Below are 26,197 nucleotides of genomic sequence, written 5' to 3'. Positions count from 1 at the left end.
GGTGGCTCCACTCTAAGGATGTAGGGGAGAATTTTGTCAAATTACGACAATTGTTCCTGATTGAGGAATTTAAAAGATGTATCCACCCCGACATCAAAACTCATATTGATGAGAGAATGATTGACACCTTGCATGATGCTGCAACGAAAGCAGATGACTATGCCCTGACCCACAAACTGAGCCCAAATAAGTTTTACCAGGCTAGGAGCCAGAAACCCAAAATAAAAACAGAGGTAAAAGGGACACCCGATTCAAAGGGAAACAACGGCAAATGGAATTCTGGGGGCACGAAACCACCAAGTGGGAGTGGATTCAAAAAGCAAGTTACTTGCTATAATTGTAACAAACCTGGTCATCTCATGTCACAATGTTATCTGCTACAAAATCAAAATTCTCAAAGAAAACAGGAGGGATTCTCAAAATCACCCCCCAATACAGTTGGATATGTTGCCTCACAGAGGAATTCGAATCAAATTAACAAAGAAATCCAAAAGAAGGAATTTGCTAAAATTCAAGTGAATAAGGTATTCCAACCATTCATTATGGAGGGTAGCATATCAATTAGTGATGATGTTTCGCCCCAACAAATTAAGATTTTTAGGGACACAGGTTGTTCACAGTCGCTCATTTTAGAAGAAACGTTGCCCTTTGGTGAACAGAGTTCGACTGGAACATGTGCATTAATTCATGGGATAAAGATGGAGATTATCAGTGTTCCCTTACACAGAGTAAACCTAGAGTGTGGTTTGGTGTCCGGCCAAGTGCTATGTCGGAATTGCCGATAAAAGGTGTTTCCATGATGCTTGGAAATGACCTGGCAGGGGATAAGGTTCTCCCTAACCCCATTGTTACATATACGCATTCTAATGTTAGTAGCCACGAGGAAGATGAAATATATCCTGCGTGTGTAATGACTAGGGCAATGAGTAAAAAGGCAGTCTCGGAAGTGGAGGAGTCTGAGAGCTGTCAGGGTGATGTCTTCAATTTGGAAGACACATTTTTTAAGGTGTTGAATGACACAGAAAGTAGTTCGGGAGATAACCAAAAGGTAGAGAAAGAAGATCCTTTGAGCCGCAACAAATTGATTTTAGAACAAAGTCGTGACCCTGAACTGATAGATTTAGTTAAAGGGGCAGTGACCCCACAAGAAGAGGAGGATAACCCTGTCTGCTTCTACAAACAAAACACCTGTCTATGGCATGTCCAGCTGTCCGATGCTCAGAGATATGTATCGATCTTTTCTTACTTTTCTTAGTAAAAACTGCTCTTTTTAGCAGTGTGTTATTTATGCAGTGTTTTGTCTACACAGGCCGTATTTTCATATCTGTGTATTGCAGGCTGCACCCATAACGGTTCAAACCATTACTACGCCAGAATATGTGCGTCCCTCGCGAGCCGTCGTAGTCTCCGTTGAGATTTGAATATCCACAATAATGACAGTTATTGCCATAAGGGTAAAAATAGCAAGTGTTTCCCTCACGGCAGTAACTATAATAATAATCATAATAATAACCGTACCACCAGGCTCCTCGATGTCCCTCCGCACAGTCGTAACTACTGTATCCGTCGTTGTCCTGGTCTTTTGTACTGAATTGCTTATTGTTGCTACCAGACAAACGATCATAGCCTGCAAGAAACAAGAAAGACTAAATAAACCGATCAATTTATCGACTTTGAACGATCGAACAGTGTATACAAGTTAGAGGGCAGTGCGTTTTTGTCCTGACAAGATAATAACGTCAGTTCCGCTTGTTTGTTTTTTGTGTTCATTAACTAAGATGAATAAGTAGGTAATTTGTCTTTGCAAGGACGTTTTTATGTTTTTTTAATTTTTGTTCCGCTTGAAATACAGTGCCGCTACAAGAGTAACATACATATGGGGAAACTACTTTAACCAAATAGTACGTTTGGGTTACTAGAGTCGCTAATATCGCTCTTTCATTTTTATTTATTTATCGGCATTTAACACTACTATTCATTCTTTTATTTATTTGATTGTTATTTTGAAGGTAAAAAATAAGCTTACTAACTCTGTCAAACTCTAGTTATAAATTTCTTGTTTGTCACGGTGTTTAATGTTGTAATTTGTTGAATAATATGATGTATAATTTAATTTGCATAACCAACTTTTCATTTATTCCCTCATTCAACCCAGTACTTATTTTTTTTATTGTACCACATAGGCTAACTAAGGCTCTCTTCGAACTTGGATAAGGAGGGTGTGGGGGGGGGGGGGGGCTGTGTGATGTAGCTTCCTATATTATTCAATTTAGGAAAACAAGGGTATCGTTGAAGGATCTAGTCCTGAGTAATCTTACTTGTTTTTATTACATACAAAGTAATAATTGCATTTTGCTGAAAAGGCCATCTCCCAATAACACAAAAATCAAATAGACTGCATAATTATTTATGTCATTATTATGGTTGTAATATAATATCTGCCCGGCTCCAAGTTCCCTGTTCTACTGTATACAAGGTATACAGGGTGTTATTGCCATCGATTGTTCAATTCTTTACCCTATATCTAAAGCACTTTGTAATCTTTGTATCTTTCAACCTGAGCTCATACGTTGGACTATAAACGTAGATTGGAATTTACACTATACACAAATCATGAAATAAATATGTTTTAATGAAGAATAGAACCGACATTGCATAAAGAGAATTTACTATGAATGTAGTAGCTAATATTTTAGGTTTCGAGAAACTAACCAAACGTCGATATATTACATTTATGAAAATCTTGAATGATATTGACCATTGAAATTGAAATATTTAGTTCTTATCGACATGTGCCATCTAGTCTCGTACGTATAACTTCTTCGAACAGGCTGATTGATTGATCAAAATTTCTCTAATCTATACAGACGAATATTGAAAACTACATCCTTTCTGATTCCTCTGTTTCAATGTTCTGTGAATGATAAACCCTAGATGACTTTATATATAACATGATTATATTAACATAGCGCCTCAACATTTTCAGATATGAGAATCATCGAATATACATACCACAGTTACGTGAAGGCACATGTGACATACTTCCAGGTACTACTCATATATTATTAACCCTTTGTAAGTGTTGGGAGTTTCGTAGGCAACAGCGCGCGGTAAGGCAACAGACATTTACGTCAAATTTCAGAATATTCGTTTAGGTTGGGATGATAGTGATGTTGAGATTTAATTTCTCTGTGTCAGAAATACATAGAGCTTGGCTACTATTAGAATATCTACTGTCATAGTTTTATATATTGTCAGGTGTTTGTTACGTGCAAACACGGCAAGGAGACCTGTGTTGCCAAGGAACAGCGAATCTAATTGTCTGCTTCTTATGTCTGCACACATTGTATATAGTCCTGAAAACCTACGTGCGTTCCAACTGTAGTTCAAACGTTTGAAAGAAAATAGCAATGTTTGGAATTGAAAATTGCTGTAAACATTGAACTCATATATCATTTAGCCAGAAATACGGTAGCTATGAGATCAAGACATTAGTTGTTTTAGAATAAACATTTAAGGAGTACTACAAGAATGAATTGCTATAGGGGAGCACGTCACGTGATCCTCCTTGGTTGGCACGTTTCTTTGTGTTGTTGTATTTGTGTTGTTTTTTTTGGGGGGGGAGGGGGGTCTTCACGCTTTTCCTAATTGACGTAATCGTTCCAGATTTATGTATGCTTCAATGATTAGAACATCAACTACTCACCTGCATTTCCACTGTATGATCCAATTGATAGTCGATACTTGTCTGTCTCGTTATTAATGCTGAAAGTCGAATAAACGGCGTATTTCGATGATGAGCCGGAGTCCCTTAGATCAATACGAAGTTGGTACGTTTTCTGGTTGGTCATAGAATGGATATATTTGTTACCTAGCCAGTGGTCTTGATTTTTATTACCAAAACCGTTCTTGTAGTCCAACCAACCAAGATAAAAGTCAACGGAGGCATTCGATCGTCGCTGGAAAACCTATGAAATGAAGAAAAAAAGGTACTCCAACTGTATAATGCATGACATCCAAAGCCGTAAAGTAGTTAACAAAGAAATGGATATTGTGAAATTGAGATATTTTTTTTGAGTATTTTTTTCTTGATTTTTTTCCTAAAATGGTCAAGTTCATCTCAACGAGATCTGCGGTGCATCATTTTGAGGAAAGTAAAGTATAATGTGAGAAAGTTCAAAATTTAAATCATTAAATGTTGCAAAACTCACCGTCCATCCTCCTCCGTTACTTTCCATCTCACAGTAAACTTGAATGCCGCTTGGCCAACCATCAGGGTAAGTGGTGTAAACACCATCACTGAGTGTACCGGAAACATAAAGCTCGTAGCAATCTTTTGGGAGTACGCTTGTGCACGTCTCTCCGTCCCCTTCGTAGTTTGGATTGCAGTAACATTTACGGACACCGTTCCTCTCAGCACAGGTTGCGTGATCACTTCACTGGTAACTCGCCTCTATAATCTGGTTGTTTTGGCAAGTTGATCTTCGTGTACATCCTGAATTGACGTAAAAATCGCCAACCTGTGTTAAGCCAAAAAGAAACAACAAATAAACAAGTTATTGCAGTAACATTTACGGACATCGTTCCTCTCATCACAGGTTGCGTCATCACTACACTGGTAACTCTCATCTATAAGACGATTGTTCCTACAAGTTGAATTTCGTGTACATCTTGAATTGATGTAAAACTTGCCCTCCTAATTTAAGATATTCAGAGAAAAAAAATAGTAAATAAATTATTTGTCACAAATTTTCACAGTGAAATGAACAGGATGTCAACAATGGATGACCAATGTTGAACAAGTTTTATGTTGTTTTTTTTTAAACCAACTCCGATGTAGGGGGCCTATGGATCCGCTATCAAGAACAAAGGTAGTCGTCAAATGTTGCATTCAACGGCTTATTGCGACTTAACATTAGGCCTACAATTAGTCGTAACCGCAAGACTATGGTATGAAGTATCCATGAACTTTGTTTTTGGTTTATAAGGGGATGCAAACTTGTATGTCTTATCTTCCTGATTAATGTAATACGTTCCTGACTGACAGTTTTGCCAGAACTGGCTACGGAGGTGGGGTTTATGCCCCTTCCCAACCGCGATGTGAGCGCTACTCGGTTATCTGTAAATGTAATGTAATAATCAACAAGTTTAAATAGTAGAAGATTTTCTTCTAATGATATGGACAATGAAGTAAGAGTAAAGCTTAAAAATGTCCTGAAAGAACCGTACTGACCCCTAATACACTTCCTTTTTCATCAACGAAGCAGTTACATTGATTCAGAGGGATGCATTGTTCTTGCTGTCTCAGATATTCACCGACGCAAACACATTGCTCTGATTCTGTGCGAGAGGTAGCCGATATGCAAGTATCGGGGTCTTCACAAGTCCTCTCACATGTCTCATTGCTAAATATCTCATTAGCTGGACACCATTCAGTTTTTAATTCTAGACAACAGGAAAGGAAAAAAAGGGTAAATAAAAGTAACCTGATACAGACACAACGAATATGACACGTGCCAAAGAAAAGGTTTTTTTCATTACTTCAATAGTTGGCTGTCAGAAGGTTAAAGGAAAGTAACACACTTTCAGAAGCAGTTCGAATGACTACAGAACATTTTAAATCACGCAGTGACCGTTCCTTTGTCACATTTATATTAATAGTTATTGAACATTACGAGATAACACCCCATCATTTGTTGTACAACTGAAGCCAGATAGTCATAGCTTTTGTTACAGGGTTTCTCTCGGTGAAAGTATACTGCTCTCTGACAAAAAAGACAATTAATAGAAACTTCCAAATTTCGTTTGCGTTGGTTGTGCTGATGAAACTGGGGGACGTAACTGTATTCAGTGTAAGCGTTCTGTTGTACAAACGGTACATACGGTTCCTTGGTCAGAGACAATGTTAGTGTTGAGTACGAGGCAGTCTTGTATTGAGTTCGTAATCACACTTTAACTCATGAAGGCATTTTGCAAATATAGTATAGATACTAATGCAAGATTAAGTATTTAAACTCGCGCTTTGAGCTTGTACTCACAATCATATGATCATACTGTTATCGCTAATATATGTGTTGTATCGTCATTGTACTCGCTGATTTACTATATGTATACTCGAACTATATATATTGTAGCAGTTTCTTCAAACTAAGAAAAGATAATTGACATGTAAAGTCTACCTCCAAAAGATCCATTCGTTCTTAGAATACACCTTTCAGTTTATGCACGTTTACATTTGACATAAATGATATTCTTATTATTTGGCTTTATATTGAATAAGAATGTGAAAGACACTTACCATCTGATATTAGGAATTTACCTAAACTTGATATATAATATTTCCCCCATTCATCTGAGATACGGAACTCGTCGTATGTTACATAGTAAGTTTCTCCAGCAACGTTCTGAAAGTCCATTCTCAGTTGGTACCGCTTTTGATTTGTTAAGTAGGCAATTTTCTCATTTCCGATCCAGAACTCACTCCCTAGAAAGCCAAAGCCATTTCTGAAGTCTTTCCAACTTCTATTAAAATTTACAGAATCCAATCTACGTCGCTGTAATACCTACAACGAGAATCAAAGAAGTTAAATGTTAACGTTCCATTCTGCATGCGATTTGTTGCTAACAATTATTACACAGAAATAAGAATTTATATTTCTAACTTCAGTTTATAGTGTGTGAGCTAGAAGTTTACTGTTTACTTGGAAGAAGAACTACACTGTTCAAAATATATAACATCATTGATATAAACACTATCTTCAATAACAAATATCAAGATTCTATTTGAAATAACGATTTTTATTACACCGCTATATATTACTGTATGCAAAATTGTAAAAAAGTATTTTTTTACATATCTATTTCAAGTTGAAAAGGAAACAACAAGTAATCGGCCATACCATCCAACCACCAGTATCAAGATTATTATCACAGTAAGCCTCAAACGGTTCCGGATGGCCATCTGGTTTAATAAGGTACACTCCAGATGTATTGTTGGTAGAGGAACATGCATTCGATACTTCTTTGCAATCTCTCGGATACGCAGGTTGTTGAAAAACAAAGTATGAAGAACCTGGATGGAAAGTAAAACAAAGTTAACATTTTATTGGGACTGAAAAATCATTTCAGTTAACGAAAGTATTGCCTTAGATTCTCAGCCAATTGTAAGAGAACTAGTTTCGTTACATAAGAGTTAAGGTTATACATCAGTTTAAATGCCAACTATTACTCAACTGCAATATAGGAGAATATTTCGCAACTAAAATTATATACGGTAATCGTTATTGAATTCTCAGATGTAACTGTTTTGAATCATTGGCTTTGATTAGTTTTCAGCCGGCAATAAAATATTCAAAAACCAAATAACTTGAATTTAGTTTTCATCAAACTTCCGTAGTTATCAGTCTTATCCAAGTGAGATCAAAAGACTCATGAAGACAGTCCAATCCCATTTTTTTTAAGCGTACCTGAGAAAATATCGATGTAGCACGTAGGGTGTGAAGAGACCGAAAATACGCGACTCAGAGAAAATCAATCTCATAATAAATGTTCGGAAATGTTGACACGATTGAAAAACACACATTTAGAGCAAACACTATAAAGAGCCAATGTTTTAGCCATTCAGCTGGCCAACTTAGTGTTAACTTTTATAATACATAGCTGATATAACTCACAGAGGTTACTTGTCATAATAAGGTAAGTCGGATGGCATAACTACTACACCTACCTGAAGACCGTACCTCGGCACTGACGATAACCTGCGTAATAAAAGAAGGATCAAATTAATCTGTCCGATCGGAAGAAACAACATTTAGGCAAACTGGTCCGATTTGTTTTAGTTTAAGGCAGTGGTTGTTCCGTTAGTCTTCTACTGAAATTAATATCTAGTCTGCAAGTCAATAAAAACAGAACTGAACTTCATATTACCACTTCCATCCAGGAAACATTAGATTAATGTCATTTTCCGGGATTAGATATGTAAGCTAACGTAAAAGAACAAAGGCAATAGCCGGCTGCTTCCTTAATTAAACTTAGTGGCTCATTGCAGACAGATGTTCTTTGTTCAAGTGATATTTTGACAGAACATTTCAGACATGATATGTAACGCATTTGTGTTTAACAGTCCTTTATTAAACGGACGGATCTTTTATATCGTCCTAGCTTTTCTTGTTGGAATATGATTACCGTGTCTTGATCATTACTTAGCAAATGGTAACTCTGAGATTTAAAAGGTGTCATTTTAAATGTAAGGTAAGTTCTTCGTCACAGACTTGTATATCTTACTAAATAAAAACCTCCATTCAAATTATTAAGGCACGAGATTGAGGGGGATGCATATGTTGTATTAAACTATAAGGCGTAAAATAGTAAAAACATAGTCGGCGATAATTTTTGTCTTAATTGTTTTTTTCAGTTTCTTGCAAATTTCACAACATTTAAAGTTAAAATGTATTACAATATAGCAGTACGTTATGAACGAGAGAATATAGGACAACTTAGTTAAACGCGAATTCTACAAATGTATGTGGTATAGAAAAATAATAGAAAACTTAACATTAAATTTGTATTTTATAACATGATAATGATGACAATTGCCAGAGATAAAGAATTTTATCATAAAATGGACAAACAATAATGAGGAAGATTTCAAAGAAATAAGAAATGTTTTCTTCCTTTCAGACCAAGACATTCAATAAATACAATTCTGTAATTGTTTTGCCTTATGTTGTACAATTCGTCGGCTTTAAACTTGTTACAGTAAGAATGATCTTTAGCAACTTAACCATTTACATTTTTCTTGTTTGGTAAATTCCGAATACTGATATTTCAGAACAGACGAGTATATGGGAGTTTAATTGTCATGAAATTATGATGTTATCTGTCAAGACAAAAATATTGTATAGCATTTCCAGGAGATGAAGTGAATTAAGACAACTCTCTGAATAAACAAAAGGACACGCTTTAGTTCTTTCCTGAAATGTCAACAGTTCTTTGATATATTTTTGTCTCCATCAAATGTTTGATTTTTAAAACAACGTCTGCACACGGGTCATCTTGTCATTATAGCGTTAACACGTTTATCATGTCAAGAGTTACTTTATCACGGTTTGGAGAAGAATATGTTCCTTTGATACAAGAATATCAAATCACCTTTAACTTAAGTCATGAAAAATAAAATCAATAGAATCGAAATAATTACGAATTTTGATATTAGCTTCCTTAGTGGTACACTATGTACCATTGTTACAAAGAGATTGACGCGGTCAAAGGCGAATATTTTGGGATATAGCCAAATTAGCTTTTTTTATGCCGATAACGCTTTTGAGGAAGCAATGACTTAGACTGTGTGAGACGTTATACTGTTCTATCTGCATTTTTCATTGTGTTTATCACAGTAATTTGATTGTCACAAGTCGTGTTTTTCTTGAATATGTTGCTCGTTCAAACGATAGCCACAAAATATCATATGGAGGAATTTAATTAGGTATCTTTCAACAAATGAGTGAATCGAAAGTGCTCAAGCGAATTATTACCATGTATGGAGTTGTTAAGTGTTATGATATACCGTCTAGTTTTTCTAACATGTGCTAGTAAAGCGACATTTAGATACAGTTTAACAGATATGATGAATTTGTTTAATTTTTTTAAAGTCTATTATCCATATTGTTTGAGGCATAGGAAAATTTTCCTTTTGTATAGGCCCTACCGAATTAGTTTATATGTTACTTTAAAACGACAAACGAACGTTAAGGTTAGAACTCCACCGAACAGTTACATGGTAACATGACGGGAAGGTGAGAGTCAGGTGGGAGGGTGTGATGACGGCCAGCGAAAAGGGTTGGGTGTGGGTGAACGTCGCTGACTACGCCTATCATATTTGTATTTAGCATATGTATAAACCTTTAATTTCTTAACACGATAAACTAGCTTGTTGTATTCCAAAGTTTGGAGAAAAATATTTGTAGATTGTCATTTAAATGTTGTTAAAATGGATTTTGTAGAAAGTAGGTTGTTCTCGATCAAAATGAAATTTATTTGTCGGTGGAAATTGTCTATCTGCAATTATTTTGTCTCACTTGTTCCTGCATTGATGTTACTGTTACAGATTACATCCCAATTTGAATTTAAGAAAGAAAAAAAGTGTGTATGAATGAATTTTCATTTAGTGTTAAACATTAAAATTATTTTAGGACAAACAAGCAGAATAAAAATAAGGTTTTTTTTTATTGTTAAACATGGTTTCCGCATTGAAACGTCCCTATGCAGTTATTTTATGTCCTTTTATTTATTTTCATGATTGGTGAAAATGTACATTTGCTTGTCAAACTATGTCCAGAATATGGCTTATATTTTTTAACTTTAACCCCCCCCCCCCAACAACAACAAAAAAACTTTAAAATTTGTGGTGAAATTGAGTGAATTAACTTTTTGACAAGGCATTTATGTAGATTTTAAAACAATTTTCTTTGTATTACTTGTAGTTTGACTTGATTTCAAACTTACTTAAAAATGGTCTTGTTAGGAGCTTTATATTGTGTCTGATTTTATACAAAGAGGCTTACTATTATACAGTGTATAGTGTACAATAAGCACACTGTATGAACTGGTTTACACTATATTCAAGGTATGATCTGATCTATACGATATAAACTATAAAAACTATACCCGATGTGAACTATAGTTTACACTTTAGACACTGTATTGACTAGTCTACACTATATGGAAGGTATTACCTAGTCCACACTATGCACACCGTATGTAATAGTATTCACTATATTCAAGGTATGATATAGTATATACAATATACACACTGCACGAATTATACACAATGTGAACTATAGTATACACTTTACGCACTGTATGAACTAGTCTAAAGTATACACATTGTATGAATTATGTGTACTCTATACACACCGTATGAACAAGCATATACCATACACTATGTATACATTACGGTGTACAATATTAACATTATATGGACTCTTTACACCATACAAATGTATGAACTAATATATAGTGCATCTACACATTATCACCAATAACACACTATAGGGTTTTCTTTTTCCATTTTTTTTTTCATCATGTTGGACACATCTCTAAACGATGTGGTACTCAAAATAGCCCTAATTGTGCACCAAACCCACCACCTGCTCCCAACAAGGAAGTATTGTTCATACAGTATAACGCTGCAAAACAATTCGAAAACGGCGTTAAATATATATTTGTGTACATTCTCATATATATATATATATATATATATATATATATATATATACATATATATATGTATATATATATATATATATATATATCTATATCTATCTATCTATATATATATATATATATATATATATATAATTGAGTACAAATATCTAATTAAGGCCGTTTCGAATAGTTGTAAAGCGGTATACTGTATGAAAAATACTTCCTTGTTTAATGTGCCTACGTCACATCCTGTTTGCGGGATCGAGTATTCTCACATCTCATTGAATAACAATGTCAGCTGTTTTATTGGACGAGGACTTTTAAATGAACTATAGGATTTACATCCATATCTTCTATATACGTTTGGTACATATGGTACATTCATATCATACTTTGCTTTGACATAAACCTTTTATATATTGAAAGGCGTAGCTACAGGTGGTTCAATCAGTTATTGAATCCCTAGCCAGCAGTTCTCAGGAGCGTCCTGAGGGTTGGTTCCCAACAGTTTTAGTCAACGGATGACAACTGCCAGTGATGTTCTAGCATGTATAATTAAATGAGTACCAGCATGCCTACACCAAAGTATTATTTCGGTGACAGTGGCGTAGCCAGGGTAGATGGAATGTACACTCTCCCCCATTCACACAGGATTTGCGGTGTGAAAACTGGGATGGCAAAGAAATTTGACAAAAGAATAAATAGCTATGATATATGATATAGGGATATGCTACTCGATTTTACAGCACGGTGTGATCTGCTACTCAGGTTTCCCTCTTTAGATATAGTCTCCTTAGCAAAGAAAGATATGTACCTCAACAAGTTAACTTTGAGTCAGTAATTGATACTTCTAGTCAAAGTTTCGTGAGTCGTACGGCACTGTATTGTCGTCTTTAATAAAAGATTACTGAAAAAGGAGATGAATGTGTAGACTTACCTAACAGTATTACTATGTATTTGTAAATGTTTGATATTGTTAATATAAACAAGGCCGTAGCCATTGGGACCACGGGAGAAGTACTTGCCCTGTCCCCAAAGTTTCTTGCAATTGTTAGCATGTTATAAAGCACCTTATTGTAGTTCAAATAATGGTAATGATAGTATCATATTGCTTCTAAGATCTCTGGCACTACTTACCGTAGGCCCCACACCTTAAGCCCGTCCTTGTATTATCTGTGCAACCGATGTGAATGCTCCGCATTCGACTTACGAAGTGCTAAGTACACAAGTAATACACGTCCGTGTCGCGGGCAAGTCCTTGTACGGACGCCAGAACAATTTTGTGTCCCTTAAATTTGACATGCCTATCATAGTACAGGCTGTATTTGTTATGCAAAATCATATCAATACAAGCGTCAACTCAAACTCCATCGTAATTATGCAATTCACACACATTCCGTGAGTAGGTCTAAAATAGTACAATCATAAATGAATTGAATTTTTTTCGTCAATGCCTGGTATGCACATAAAATAAAAAGAAATAAATACAATTCTTACTCTTTTAAACTATGAAGGTGCAATCCATGGCAGTCCTAAATCGTCTAGCTCTGTCTTTGTACATTTTACAGAAACAAATACGTAAACTGGTTGAACTTTTGGGATACGGTGGTAGTTAGAATTGGAACGTTTCGATAAAAGTCGATTTTTTTTCAATTTGCAGAAAATTGATACATTGACGAGATCCGTTATCTCGTCAAAACGTCAATTTTCTGAATTTTGTCACGTTACCATCTCGTCAACTCGTCAATTTGCACATAATTGTCGTTTTGTCGAGTTGGTAACTCGTCAATGCAATGTCCCTTCTATGCTTCCGTAGTGACGTCTAGAGGTCGTGCACTGACCAACATGGAGTGTGACCTCTCCCGACTTTGCAATTTCCCAAGATCAGGCCCCGAAAAATCCAAAGGGCACTGTACTGTATAGATATCTAGCAATATCTAGCGATTAAAAATCCCAAGATCTTCCCTATAAACTGAAGGCAGATAGAGAATTGAAGCCTTCAGTGTTTAATGAACTTGAAACTGTGCGTCTTTCGAAATGAAAAGAATGTAGGGCGCAACTCCTATGGGCCCTATGCTTAGGTTTGATAACTGTATTTGTACAGTAGTCTTTATTATACTCCATACAGTAGGGGGGGGGGGATTTGCCCACCCCTGGAAAATTAAAACAAAGTTAAGCATTTGACATTTCAATGATTTCCCCCAACCAACAGTTCTCTAGTTATGTTCATTGCATACTGACCCATAATGCATAACTTAGATTATTGAAAGTCAGAATCCTAAGACATGAGATCTCAAAATAACCAGTGTGTAAATGCAACTTGGACGGGAAGTGCCTTTTCCGACGATCTAGGAGTATTTTTTGGCAAAAAATCGGCGTACGCACCGCGCCAACCGATGGTGGCGCTCCGCTTAGATAGTATTCAGTAGTTGCTAGGCCTCCTGATAGGGGGCCCCTTTGGGCCAGGAGCCCCCCCCCCCAGGCTCATCGTTACGCCACTGATGGAGCATTGCACAATAAACAGATAATAGTTATTTATTACAGTCTCATTTCAATTATTCGAATTTTTAAAGCAAACTGCAGATATCACATCATATCAATGAGCATGAAAATGGTGTTCCGGGATGGACAGCCTCAAAACTGTAGATGTGCGTAGTGTTCGGTTCTGGAAATATCTGGTATATTTTAATTTCCTTCAACGAAGTTTTATAGTAGCCGTTATAAGAGGTTTAATATTTGTACACCAATAAATTAACTGTGTCTGAATTTTCTAAAATTCCCTGACCACCGTTCATGATCATACTTCCCTCTACTCGTGCAATTTTGACCGGTCCGTTAGGGTTGAAGGAGGTTTTTCTATATTGTTGTCTATAGATGAATATTTGTGCAACATTATGGGTTTTTTAAAGTGAATTTATTCACGAGAATTGTGAATTTTCAAATTCTGAACAAATAATGGGCTTAAAACCTTCAAAATGGTGCTTACGGGTATTGTGGGCTGCGACGTATAGAATCACCTACAAAAAGCAATGATCCACAGGAGATGCAATGAGGTCGAACAGGATGTGTGACTTGTGACAATCTTCAAAAAGGTTATGGATGAAAAAAACACTATTGGGAAATTCTTGGTTCTCAGGCAAAATTGTACATTTGGTTGGTCATTTCAAGCCCGAGAAGTGCCATTTCCGGTGATCTGGGGGGTATCAAAACCCGAAATTTTCTTGTACGCTGCGCGCCAACCGATGGTGGCGCTCCGTTTAGAAAGTTGGCGCCCCGGGTTAGAAAATCCTGGATACGCCCCTGATAAATTTAACTCAGTACCAAAACTATGAAGAAGATCATGTATTCCGAAGTGTGCAATTGAAGTTACTACTTTAAGAAAAGTCACCCAAAATCGAGCCTGTGTGACAACAAACAACTTGTGCTTTTTACGTGCAAAGAAAACGGACACGGACCAAAGGTCAACAAAACAAAAAACAATCCCAGTCTCGTTTCACTCTCAACCCCAGTCCCATCGAAGATAGTGTTAAGTTAGTGTCTGCTTATAAAGGCTGTATACTGAAAGCCCATGTACAGTGTACACAGACAGACCTGCGCGTGTAGGCCAATACAGTGCATCGATAGATCGGATACCTTGATACCGGAGCCTTGATGCGCTTAATCCGACCACTGCAAAACAAAACCAAAAAAAGAGAAAAGCCTTTTATGACAGTTTGGATAAAAGCATCATGCAACAGACTGAAGGAATACAAAAGTTCCGCCGCCAAGGAAAAGAGGACAAATAAGAAAGAAAGATGATTTAGCTTTATATTGGCTATATATTTTATTTACACTAATTAATTGTGAGCGGTAAACAAACTAACATTCTCGTACCATTATGAATATCCCGGCACACTTTATTAATCTCGTATCCAGGGACGTAGCTAAGGCCTGATGATTGGGAGGGAGGGGTGTAGTGGCTGAAATTCCAACTGGATGGGTTTTGAAGCCAGAAAATTCCGACTTCTGCCTTTTACCCGCCCCCCCCCCCCACCCCGCTGGTACTCGTCAACGCGGATACGGAGGGGAGGGGGTGTCCCCCTCCCTTTGAGACATTTGTGAACAATTGAAGGTTCTTAGATGCGTCTGGTGCAATGTTTTGCCAGTTTCATTATCATATGATATCATTTTATCAGCGATTTTGTTTCCGGTTTGAATTATTCTCTTACATGTTCTTTTACATATTATCAGAAAGACAAACATAGTGCTCTTTTACAATGTTTCCAGTAGGATGATTCATGTTTATTGTCCAATGTCTGGACTTAAATTCATTTGATGAACTTAACTGATGGACAATTTAAATTTCACATTTAGCAGTGTAATAATTATTTATAGGAAGCGCGTATCACGTACGATTTTAGCTTAGCTTCATAACATGCTGTTCGTGCAACAACTTATGACGCATCATAAAGGATGAGAACGCACGTTGTTGTCGTCGTCGTTGTGCATACGGTTCGTGACTCTCCACCGAGTGCGGTTAGGTAGGCTATATGTATTTTATTACGCAGTAGCCAACTGTAGGCTGGTAATAGGCTTTAGGCTAAATTTAGCTATTGAATCTGTCTAACCAAGTAGGTGAATCAGTAGGCCTGAATGTTACTACGATTATAATCGAGTTAACGGAGCTGACGAGTATCAAGATCAAAAGAGCACTGACAAAATACCATGCCAAAAAACAACAGTTTTTAACATTTTTTTGACACTGAAAGGGAGGAACAGTTGCTCCCACTGCCCCCCCTCCCTCCCTGGCTACGCCCCTAATATAAACTTATTTCAGCTAGTGAACAGGGTCAACCCACCCAATAGCAAAATTAGTACATATATAAACCGAATTGAAGCTGGCGAACGTTGTACGGTAGATCTATTAGGCATTTATTTAGACTTTTAGAGTATTCAAAATCATACGAAGTTTTGTATGGTGGAGTATAAGGATCGCAAGATACAATTTTTCAACGTGGCAACGAAAACGTGGTAAATATGACTGATTAAAGGTCAATTTTGACCGAAATTTTTCAATTTTTCCAGAAAACTCCCCCTGGACAATTCCCACCCCGTCGACTCCCCACCAGACAATTACCCCCCGGACAATTACCCTCCAGGACAATTCCCCCTGGACCCCCCCCCAGGATTATTTTCCCCCGGACAATTGGCCCACAGATAATTGTCAATTCGGGAGCAACCAATTGGGACGATTTTATAACGCTAGTTACCAATAAAAGTGTATGTGCGTACTATGTTATTTTATATCAGCAAAACTAACAGCCCCAACTCACCGGAGAAAAAAATAATCGCGAAGTTAAAGATACGAACAACTCTTATCTTTGTGCGAGATTCTCGTGTATTAATGATATATTTATTTATTTCCGTTTTCTGTGTGTAAACCATGTCTGCCCTGTAAAGAGTGACTTTCGCTTAATTTTTCAACATGAAGTTGTGGGATATTTGTTTACTTTGGTCTACTTACAAAGGTATCTGAATTACCACTTTCGTCCTGTCACTCTGACAATGTAATCATTTTGCAATGTAGTAAAACATACAAACACCGCTGAATTGAAAAGCAAAAAGGACTGTATTTTAGGAGACAAAGTACCAAAAACACTTTTTTGTTTCGCGTGCATTGTGTATACTATTAGCTACACTGACACAATGAAAATATTTTGGGCGTCAACTTAGTACATTTGTGAAAAAATAGATTTGGCGCGCTTCGCGCCTCCTAGCTTCATCGATGCTGTGAGAATTATTTACTCCTTCCACATGCATGTTAGCTAGTTAACCTTAACATTTTCTGCGCACTTCGCGCGCACTATAGGTGCATTTGTTTCCGGGTAGACTTTTCTTTGACGCTTTTTTATTCCTTGCCAGAGGCAATAGGAATCTATGCATTCACGCATGTGAGTGTGTTACTGTGACGCCGGATTGTAATCACGATAACTGAATGATGCAAGATCCGATCGTTATCATACTTGGTGGGTAGGTTACCCATAGTGAGTAAATTTTCCTATTGTTTTGGTGCCAATCTCATTAATATTCATAAACGGACGGACTCCGTATCTCGGTAACCGAATGGCCGATTTTGTTCTTACTTGTTTCGTGGCATTGCTAGGAGGTGGGGTACATGTGTAGCTTGATACCTTATCGTATCTCATTAATATTCATGAGGGGCGGGCCAAATGTAATTTCGTTGAAAAGTCAATGACGCAAGGTTTCATTATTCCCATACTTAGGTGGTGGATTACCCATAGTGAGTATATGGTCCCTATTGTTTGTGGTGACAATCTCATTAATATTCATGAGTGGACGGGGCTTCGAACAATATCTTTAAATGCTTCAGTGGGGAAGCAACAACAATATGTAAAAAAGAAATCTCCTCTTGCAGTTAGTTCTTGGTAAACCCCCATTCTTACTGGACTAATAGTTTAAACCCGCCTAGATCGGCTGTCAATCAATCGTCGATATTTCCGAGGAGGGGGATTGTCCAGGGGAAATTGTGCGGCGGCAATTGTCATGGTTGGGAATTGTCCGGAGTGGGAATTCTCCGGTGGGCAATTGTCAAGTTTGGCAATTGTCCGGTGGGAATTGTCCGGGGGGGGGGGAATTGTCCGGCGGCAATTGTCATGGTTGGGAATTGTCCGGAGTGGGAATTCTCCGGTGGGCAATTGTCAAGTTTGGCAATTGTCCGGGTGGGAATTGTCCGGGGGGGGGGGCAATTGTCAGAATTGGGAATTGTTCGGGTGGGAATTGTCCGGGGGGGGGGAATCGTCCAAGGGGTAATCGTCCGGGGGAAATTCGTCCGGGGGGGGGGGGAAGTTGTCCGGGTAACCTAAGCGGACAAAGGGGAATTTAGACTTGATGAACTTCTTCGAAACAACGCGACATCAGATTGTTCATGTAATGTCTGTGCATAGCATATATATTTGCAATTAATTCGAACAAAACATCCAATAGCATGAGGCGACGATATCGCGTTAGTTCTTGTGTACTACCTCCACAAACCAGTGACTTTCATCAACAGTTAGATATAGGAAAGGTACACATATAAACTGACAGATTGCGTGGTTGAACCACGGTATAACACATCCATGATTCAAAGCACTGTGATAATAAGGAGAACCATTCTTGTTGAGAGTTATTGGTGACTAATAACATTAATGAACAATATATATTGAGCAATTCCGTTTCTTTGCTCTTCCGTGTTGTTTCAGTTTGTTAGAAGAATGACGAATTGAATGATAAGAATGCGGAGAGGGTGAAGAGTCTGACTAGGCATAAAAACCCTTACTTATACTATCAGTATAGGCTAGAATAGGCTTAGTAAAGGAAGATGGTCCTATCCGTCTGGAAACCGGCTCGTCGTGGTTGCGAGGCGTAGAAAGTGCTACAGGTTTAAGGTGCCGAAAGCGCCAATATCCTCTTGTCGAGAAAGGCCATAGTTTTGTCCAGTGGGCCAAAAGGGCTTATTGTTTCAAGGCCCCAGTACCGTCGGTTGGCTTACCAGAAGCATGCCCAATCTCACCATCATTAAGTGCCATACGCCGTAAACTGCTATATTTATATATTTATATATATTTATATATATTTATATATATTTATAAATATTAAAAATTTATATATTTATATATATATATATATATATATATATATATATATATATATATATACTACCATGCCGACATCTTCTCTACAAAACAGTTTCAATTCCTGCTACTCCTTGTCACTTTCGGTGATCATGCACTGAAGAAGAGCTAGTTTTGCTCGAAAGCTCTGCAAAAACCAAACATTGGCTGTTTTACTTCCAATCACTTACCTAATTCAATTATTGTATCTCACTCGAGATCCAGCCTTTCTCTAAATGCAGCATAGTTGTTTAACAGTTTTTCCGTTATTCCTATATATATATATATGAGTTGGAATTACGATTTTCATTTATATATATTCATTTGCCTTTGTCGTTTACCTCCATTGCATTAACATAAAAAAAAAAATATATATATATATATATATATATATATATATATATATATATATATATATATATATATATATATATACGGTGTATATATATATATATAGCTTGCGAGTCACTTCGCCCAACAACCATTTCGCCCAAGTGCCATTTCGCCCAACCAGCCTGGTCATTTCGCCCAACCGCGTTGGTCATTTCGCCCAACCAGCATGGTCAGTTCGCCCAACCGTGTTGGTCATTTCGCCCAACCGTGTTGGTCATTTCGCCCAACCGTGTTGGTCATTTCGCCCAACCTTATTTTTACTAATATTCAGTCAGAATAATATTACTTTTTCTATTCCACCAGTTCAATTTGATTTATTTTGGGTAAGGTTACTTCGCAATAGGTAAATAAAGTGAGGTCCGCTCGATATCGATCCCCTAACCCTAACCCCTAAAATACTGGTCCATCCTACTGACTAACAATTCCGGAACGTTAAGTGAAAAACAATATATATATAAAACCCGTCCGTAATATTTATCAATGTAACCACATATGTAATCACATATGTAGGCCTAATCAATTTAACCACGACTTCAAGTTTCCTTAATACTCGGTTCGTATCCCGTAACGTTAACAATTCCCGACCGTTTACTATCAAACCTAACCCCTAAAACACTGATCCATCCTCAAGATTCCTTAATATTCGGTCCGTATTCTGTAACGTTTCCTTACTAAAGTTATACAAAGAAAAGGACTTCAAGTTTCCTTAATATTCCTTAATATTCGAACGTTTACTATCAAACCTAACCCCCAACACACTGATCGGTCCTCAAGTTTCCTTAATATTCGGTTCGTATCCTGTAACTTTAACAATTCCCGAACGTTTACTTTTCAAGTATCATATTTAATCAGGTTGGGCGAAATGACCAGGCTGGTTGGGCGAAATGACCAGGCTGGTTGGGCGAGATGACCAGGCTGGTTGGGCGAAATGACCAGGCTGGTTGGGCGAAATGACCAGGCTGGTTGGGCGAAATGACCAGGCTGGTTGGGCGAAATGGTAAGGTTGGGCGAAATGGCAGTTGGGCGAAATGGTTGTTGGGCGAAGTGTCCTGCTTCCTATATATATATATATATACGGTATATATATATATATACGGTATATATATATATATATATATATATATATATATATATATATATATATATATATATATATATATATATAAATGAAAATCGTAATGTGTTGGAAAATCCCGGTGGAGGCTGAAAGTTTTTTACTGTTCTTGATTTTCCAACTCATTACGATTTTCATTTATATATATTCATTTGCCTTTGTTGTTTACCTCCATTGCATTAACATAAAATATATCTATCTATATATATATATATATATATATATATATATATATATATATATATATATATATATATATATATATATATATATATATATATATATATATATATATATATATATGTATATATATATATATATATATATATATATATGTATATATATATATATATATGTATATATAAATATGTATATATATATATATATAAGTATATATATATATATATATATATATATATATATATATATATATATATATATATATATATATATATATATCCTTTCAAGTGTATGTTACATTGAATCTTTACACTTCCATCGATGTATGATATAATATGTAGGTGTGTGGTCCTAGAAACCACTTTCACGCAATTGTTAATTTCTGACAAACTATTTTTTTTGGGGGGAGGGGGGGCTAGGTGAGGGTTGGAATTGAAAACACGAAAAGAAAAATGGACATGTTCACTTTGATTTCTGATTTTATTCTTTTGTGAGACTCATACAATAATCAATTGTAAACTATTAAACAACAGTAACCTTGTTAACATTTACAATTTGACATTGATTTCAATAATTGCTATAAATCTTCTCATTCCTTAAAAATGAATTATTTGTCGAATTGCTCTGGTTGGAATATTTGTTGCATTTTCTGCTTTTTTTCTTGTCTTCAGCCCGTCCTGGTTTCCGACACTCGAAGATCTGTATGGATCTCTCCCTACTTTCTAAGTAAAGCATGCACTGTTGGACACTGTGTTATAGGGTGTTTTGTCTACACCGGCCGTATTTTCATATCTGTGTATTGCAGGCTGCATCCATAACTGTTCAAACTATAACTATACCAGAACATGTGCGTTCCTCGAGTAGAGCCGTCGTAGTCTCCGTTGAGGTTAGAAAGAGCGCAATAAGCGCAGTTGTCGCTGCCATCGGGAAAATAATAGCAATAATAACTATACTGACAATAAGACCGACAATAAGAAGCAGAACTATATTTCCTACAGTGATAATATTCATAGAACCACCAGGCTCCTCTGTGTCTCTCAGCACAGCGGTAGCTGCTCCATCCATCGTTATCCTGGTCTTTTGTACTGAATTGTTTATTGTTGCTACCAGACAAACTATCATAGCCTGCAACAAACAAGAAAGAGTAAATGAACCGATCAGTTTATAAACTTTGAACGAATCCAACATCGGATACAAGTTAGAGGGCAGTGCGTTTTTGTCTTACCAAGATGAAAACGTCAGTTCCGCGTATTTTGTTTTTTGTGTGTGTGCGTGTATTGAACATTTACGATACAATTAGTAGGTATTTTGTCTTTGCAAGGAAGTTATTATACAATTTTGTTTTTGTTTCGTTTGAAATACAATGCCACAGCACGAGCCACATACAAATGGGGAAACTAAACTAGAGTTTGGTTACTAGTGTTGTTAATATCGCTCTTTATGTTATATTTATCGACATTTTTTTACTATAATATTTTTTCATTATATTTGTATATTATGTACGTTCATACAATTTTGTAATTATCCCGTTTGAAATACAGTGCCACAATTAGAGCCACATACAGATGGAGAAACTACTCAAAGCAATTGCCAGGGTTTTAGTTACTATAGAGTCGCTAATATCGCTCTTATTTTACATTTATTTACCGGCATTTATTGGCAATACTCTTCATTCATTCTTTTAGTTGATTCTTATTTCTAAGTCCCCATCTGATTAGTCTCCTATACTATCAAAACTCGAGTTATAGATTTCTTGTGTGTGCCAGTATCAAGTCGTATATTTCTTGAAAACTATTATGTGTAATTTAGTTAGCATAACCGAATGTTCACTTCTGGCTTAGGCTTAGGCTTTCTTAGGCTTTCTTCGAATCTGAGCCAGAAGGTGGAGGGAAGGTGGGGGGAGGGCGGGGGCTGTATGAGGTACCTAAATATATCCTTCAAGTTAGGAAAGCAAGGGTACCATTTAAAGATCCAATCCTGAGTAATCAAAGGTCCCTGTTTTACAAGGAATGGCAAGAAGGGTCCGTGTTAATTGTCATCGATTGTTCAATTTTTTACCTAATTTTTACAGCATAATGTAATCTTTAGATTTTTCAACCTGAGCTTCCATGTTGGAGTTTAAACGTAGATTACACCAGACACATGAAAGATCATGAGATAAATAAGTTTAAATGAAGAATATAACTGACATAAAGTGAATTGACTATAAATGTTGTAGCTAATATTAGAACATCTACTGTAATAGTCTTATATATTGCGTATGACGGTCACTCCTATCAGGTTTGGTGCCTGTTACGTGCAAACACGACAAGGAGTCCTGTGTTGCCAATGAACAGCGAATCTTATCGTCTGCTTCTTATGTCTATTCGCATTGTATATTCTTGGAAACCTACGTGCGTTCCAACGGTAGTTCAAACGTTTGAATGAAATTAGCAATGTTTGGAATTGAAAATTGCTGTGAACATTGAAAACATATATCATTTAGCCAGGAATGCGGTAGCTATGAGATCAAGACGTTAGTTGATGTAGAATGCACATTCAAGGAGTACTACAAGAATTAGTTGCTATAGGGGAGCACGTCACTTATCATCCATGGTTGGCATGTTTTTCTTTTTTTTTCTTTTTTTTTGGGGGGGGTCAAGACGATTCTTTTAATTGACGTAATTGGTCCACATTTATGTATACGTCAATGATTAGAATGTCAACTACTTACCTGTATTTCCACTGTGTGATCCAACTGATAGTCGATACTTGTCTGCCTCGTCAGTAATGCTAAAAGTCGAATAGACGGCGTATTTCGATGATGAAGCGGAATCCCTTAGATCAATACGAAGCTGGTACGTTTTCTGATTGGTCATAGAGTGGATATATTTATTACCTAGCCAGTGGTCATGATTCTTATTACCAAAACCGTTCTTGTAGTCCAACCAACCAAGATAAAAGTCAACGGAGGCACTCGATCGTCGCTGGAAAACCTATGAAATGAAAACAAAAAGGTAATCCAATTGTTTCATCTACTAATCCTTAAGGGTATGACATCCAAAGCCGTAGAAAAGTTAATAAAGATTAATATAAGATCTATATATATATATATATATATATATATATATATATATATATATATATATATATATATATATATATACGTTTACAGCCTTGTTTGCATTACTCACTGTCCATCCTCCTCCGTTACTTTCCATCTCACAGTAAACCTGAATGCCGCTTGGCCAACCATCAGGGTAAATGGTGTAAACTCCATCACTGAGTGTACCGGAAACATAAAGCTCGTAGCAATCTTTTGGGACCACCTCGAGGGTGCACGTCACTCCGTCCCCTTCGTAGCCATCATTACAGTAACATTTACGGACATCGTTCCTCTCATCACAGGTTGCGTCATCACTACACTGGTAACTCTCATCTATAAGACGGTTGTTCCTACAAGTTGAATTTCGTGTACATCGTGAATTGATGTAAAACTTGCCCTCCTAATTTAAGATATTCAGAAAAAAAAATAGTAAATAAATTATTTGTCACAAATTTTCCCTGGAAATGAACAGGATTTCAACGATGGATGACCAATGTTAAACAAGTTTATGGTTTTTTTTAAACCAACTCCGATGTAGGGGGCCTAGGGATCCGCTATCAAGAACAAAGGTAGCCGTCAAATGTTGCATTCAACGGCTTATTGCGACTTAACATGAGGCCTACAATTAGTTGTAACCGCAAGACTATGGTATGAAGTATCCATGAATTTTGTTTTTTGGTTTATAAGGGGATGCAAACTCGTATGTCTGATCTTCCTGATTAATGTAATACGTTCCTGACTGACAGTTTTGCCAGAAGGCAAACCCGACGGAGGGTGGGGTTTATGCCCCTTTCCCAACCGCGATGTGAGCGCTACTCGGTTATCTGTAAATGTAATGTGATAATCAACAAGTTTATATAGTAGAAGATTTTCTTCGAATGATATGGACAATGAAGTAAGAGTAAAGCTTAAAAAAGTCCTGAAAGAACCGTACTGACCCCTAATACACTTCCTTTTTCATCAACGAAGCAGTTGCATTGGTTGAGAGGGATGCATTGTCCTTGCTCTATCAGATAATCGCCGATGCAAACACATTGCTCTGATTCTGTGCGAGAGGTAGCCGAGATGCAAGTATCGGGGTCTTCACAAGTCCTCTCACATGTCTCATTGCTAAATATCTCATTAGCTGGACACCATTCAATTTTTAATTCTAGACAACAGGAAAGGGAAAAAAGGGTAAATAAAAGTAACCTGATACAGACACAACGAATATGACAAGTGCCAAAGAAAATGTTTTTTTCAATACTTCAATAGTTGGCTGTCAGAAGGTTAAAGGAAAGTAACACACTTTCAGAAGCAGTTTGAATGACTTCAGAACATTTAAAATCACGCAGTGACCGTTCCTTTGTCACATTTATATTAATAGTTATTGAACATTACGAGATAACACCCCATCATTTGTTGTACAACTGAAGCCAGATAGTCATAGCTTTTGTTACACGGTTTCTCTCGGTGAAAGTATACTGCTCTCTGACAAAAATGACAATTAATAGAAACTTCCAAATTTCGTTTGCGTTGGTTGTGCTGATGAAACTGGGAGACGTTCCTGTTTTCAGTGTAAGCGTTCTGTTGTACAAACGGTACATACGGTCGGAGCCAATGTTAGTGTTGAGTACGAAGCAGTCTTGTAGTGAGTGCGTAATCACACTTTAACTTATGGAGGCATTTTGGAAATGTAGTATAGATACTAATGCAAGATTAAGTATTTACTCTCGCGCTTTGAGCTTGTACTCGCAATCATATGATTATACTGTTATCGCTACTATATGTGTTGTATCGTCATTGTACTCGCTGATTTACTATATGTATACTTGTACGATATGTATTGTAGCAGTTTCTTCAAACTAAGAAAAGATAATTGACATGTAAAGTCTACCTCCAAAAGATCAATTCGTTCTTAGAATACACCTTTCAGTTTATGCACGTTTACTTTTGACATAAATGATATTCTTATTATTTTGCTTTATATTGAATAAGAATGTAAAAGACACTTACCATCTGATATTAGGAATGTACCTAAACTTGATATATAATATTTCCCCCATTCATCTGAGATACGAAACTCGTCGTATGTTACATAGTAAGTTTCTCCAGCAACATTCTCAAAGTCCATTCGCAGTTGGTATCGCTTTTGATTTGTTAAGACGGCAATTTTCTCATTTCCGATCCAAAACTGACTCCCTAGAAAGCCAAAGCCATTTCTAAAGTTTTTCCAACTTCTATTAAAATTTACAGAATCCAATCTTCTTCGCTGTAATACCTACAACGAATATCAAAAAGTTAAGCGTTAACCGGGACGTGATTAATATGTATATTCGTTCCCTTAGGCTGCAATGCGATTTGTTGCTAACAATTATTACACCGAAATAAGAACTTATATTTCTAACTTAAGTTTATAATGTGTGGGCTAGAAGTTTACTGTTTACTTGGAAGAAGAACTACACTGTTCTTAAATTTCAAAATATATAACATTGATTTAAACACTAGCTTCAATAACAAATATCAAGATTCTATTTGAAATAACGATTTTTATTACACCGCTATATATTACTGTATGCAAAATTGTAA

The 26,197-nt window shown here is 36.6% G+C and overlaps 1 protein-coding gene across 2 annotated transcripts in view; it reads right to left on the bottom strand.

The window, feature by feature from the left end:
* Window positions 1–1,286: 1,286 nt before the first annotated feature.
* LOC139973179 (uncharacterized) overlaps window positions 1,287–26,197 on the bottom strand; it is a 31,547-nt gene continuing 6,636 nt past the window's right edge. The window contains exons 4-8 of one of the 2 annotated variants that reach the window (XM_071979671.1): window positions 25,625–25,889; window positions 24,568–24,779; window positions 23,718–24,029; window positions 23,258–23,519; window positions 1,287–1,627 (exon numbers count right to left, since the gene is read on the bottom strand). In XM_071979671.1, coding sequence (XP_071835772.1) covers window positions 1,302–1,627; window positions 23,258–23,519; window positions 23,718–24,029; window positions 24,568–24,779; window positions 25,625–25,889 — 1,377 coding nt within the window. In that variant the 3' untranslated portion in view covers window positions 1,287–1,301. Of the gene's footprint in view, window positions 1,628–21,010; window positions 21,670–23,257; window positions 23,520–23,717; window positions 24,030–24,567; window positions 24,780–25,624; window positions 25,890–26,197 lie in introns of those variants that run through there. The other variant, XM_071979670.1, reaches the window with a different exon arrangement.

This window comes from Apostichopus japonicus, chromosome 9 (assembly GCF_037975245.1).
Source record: "Apostichopus japonicus isolate 1M-3 chromosome 9, ASM3797524v1, whole genome shotgun sequence".
NCBI lineage: Eukaryota > Metazoa > Echinodermata > Holothuroidea > Aspidochirotida > Stichopodidae > Apostichopus > Apostichopus japonicus.
This window is presented reverse-complemented; position numbering and strand designations above follow the sequence as displayed.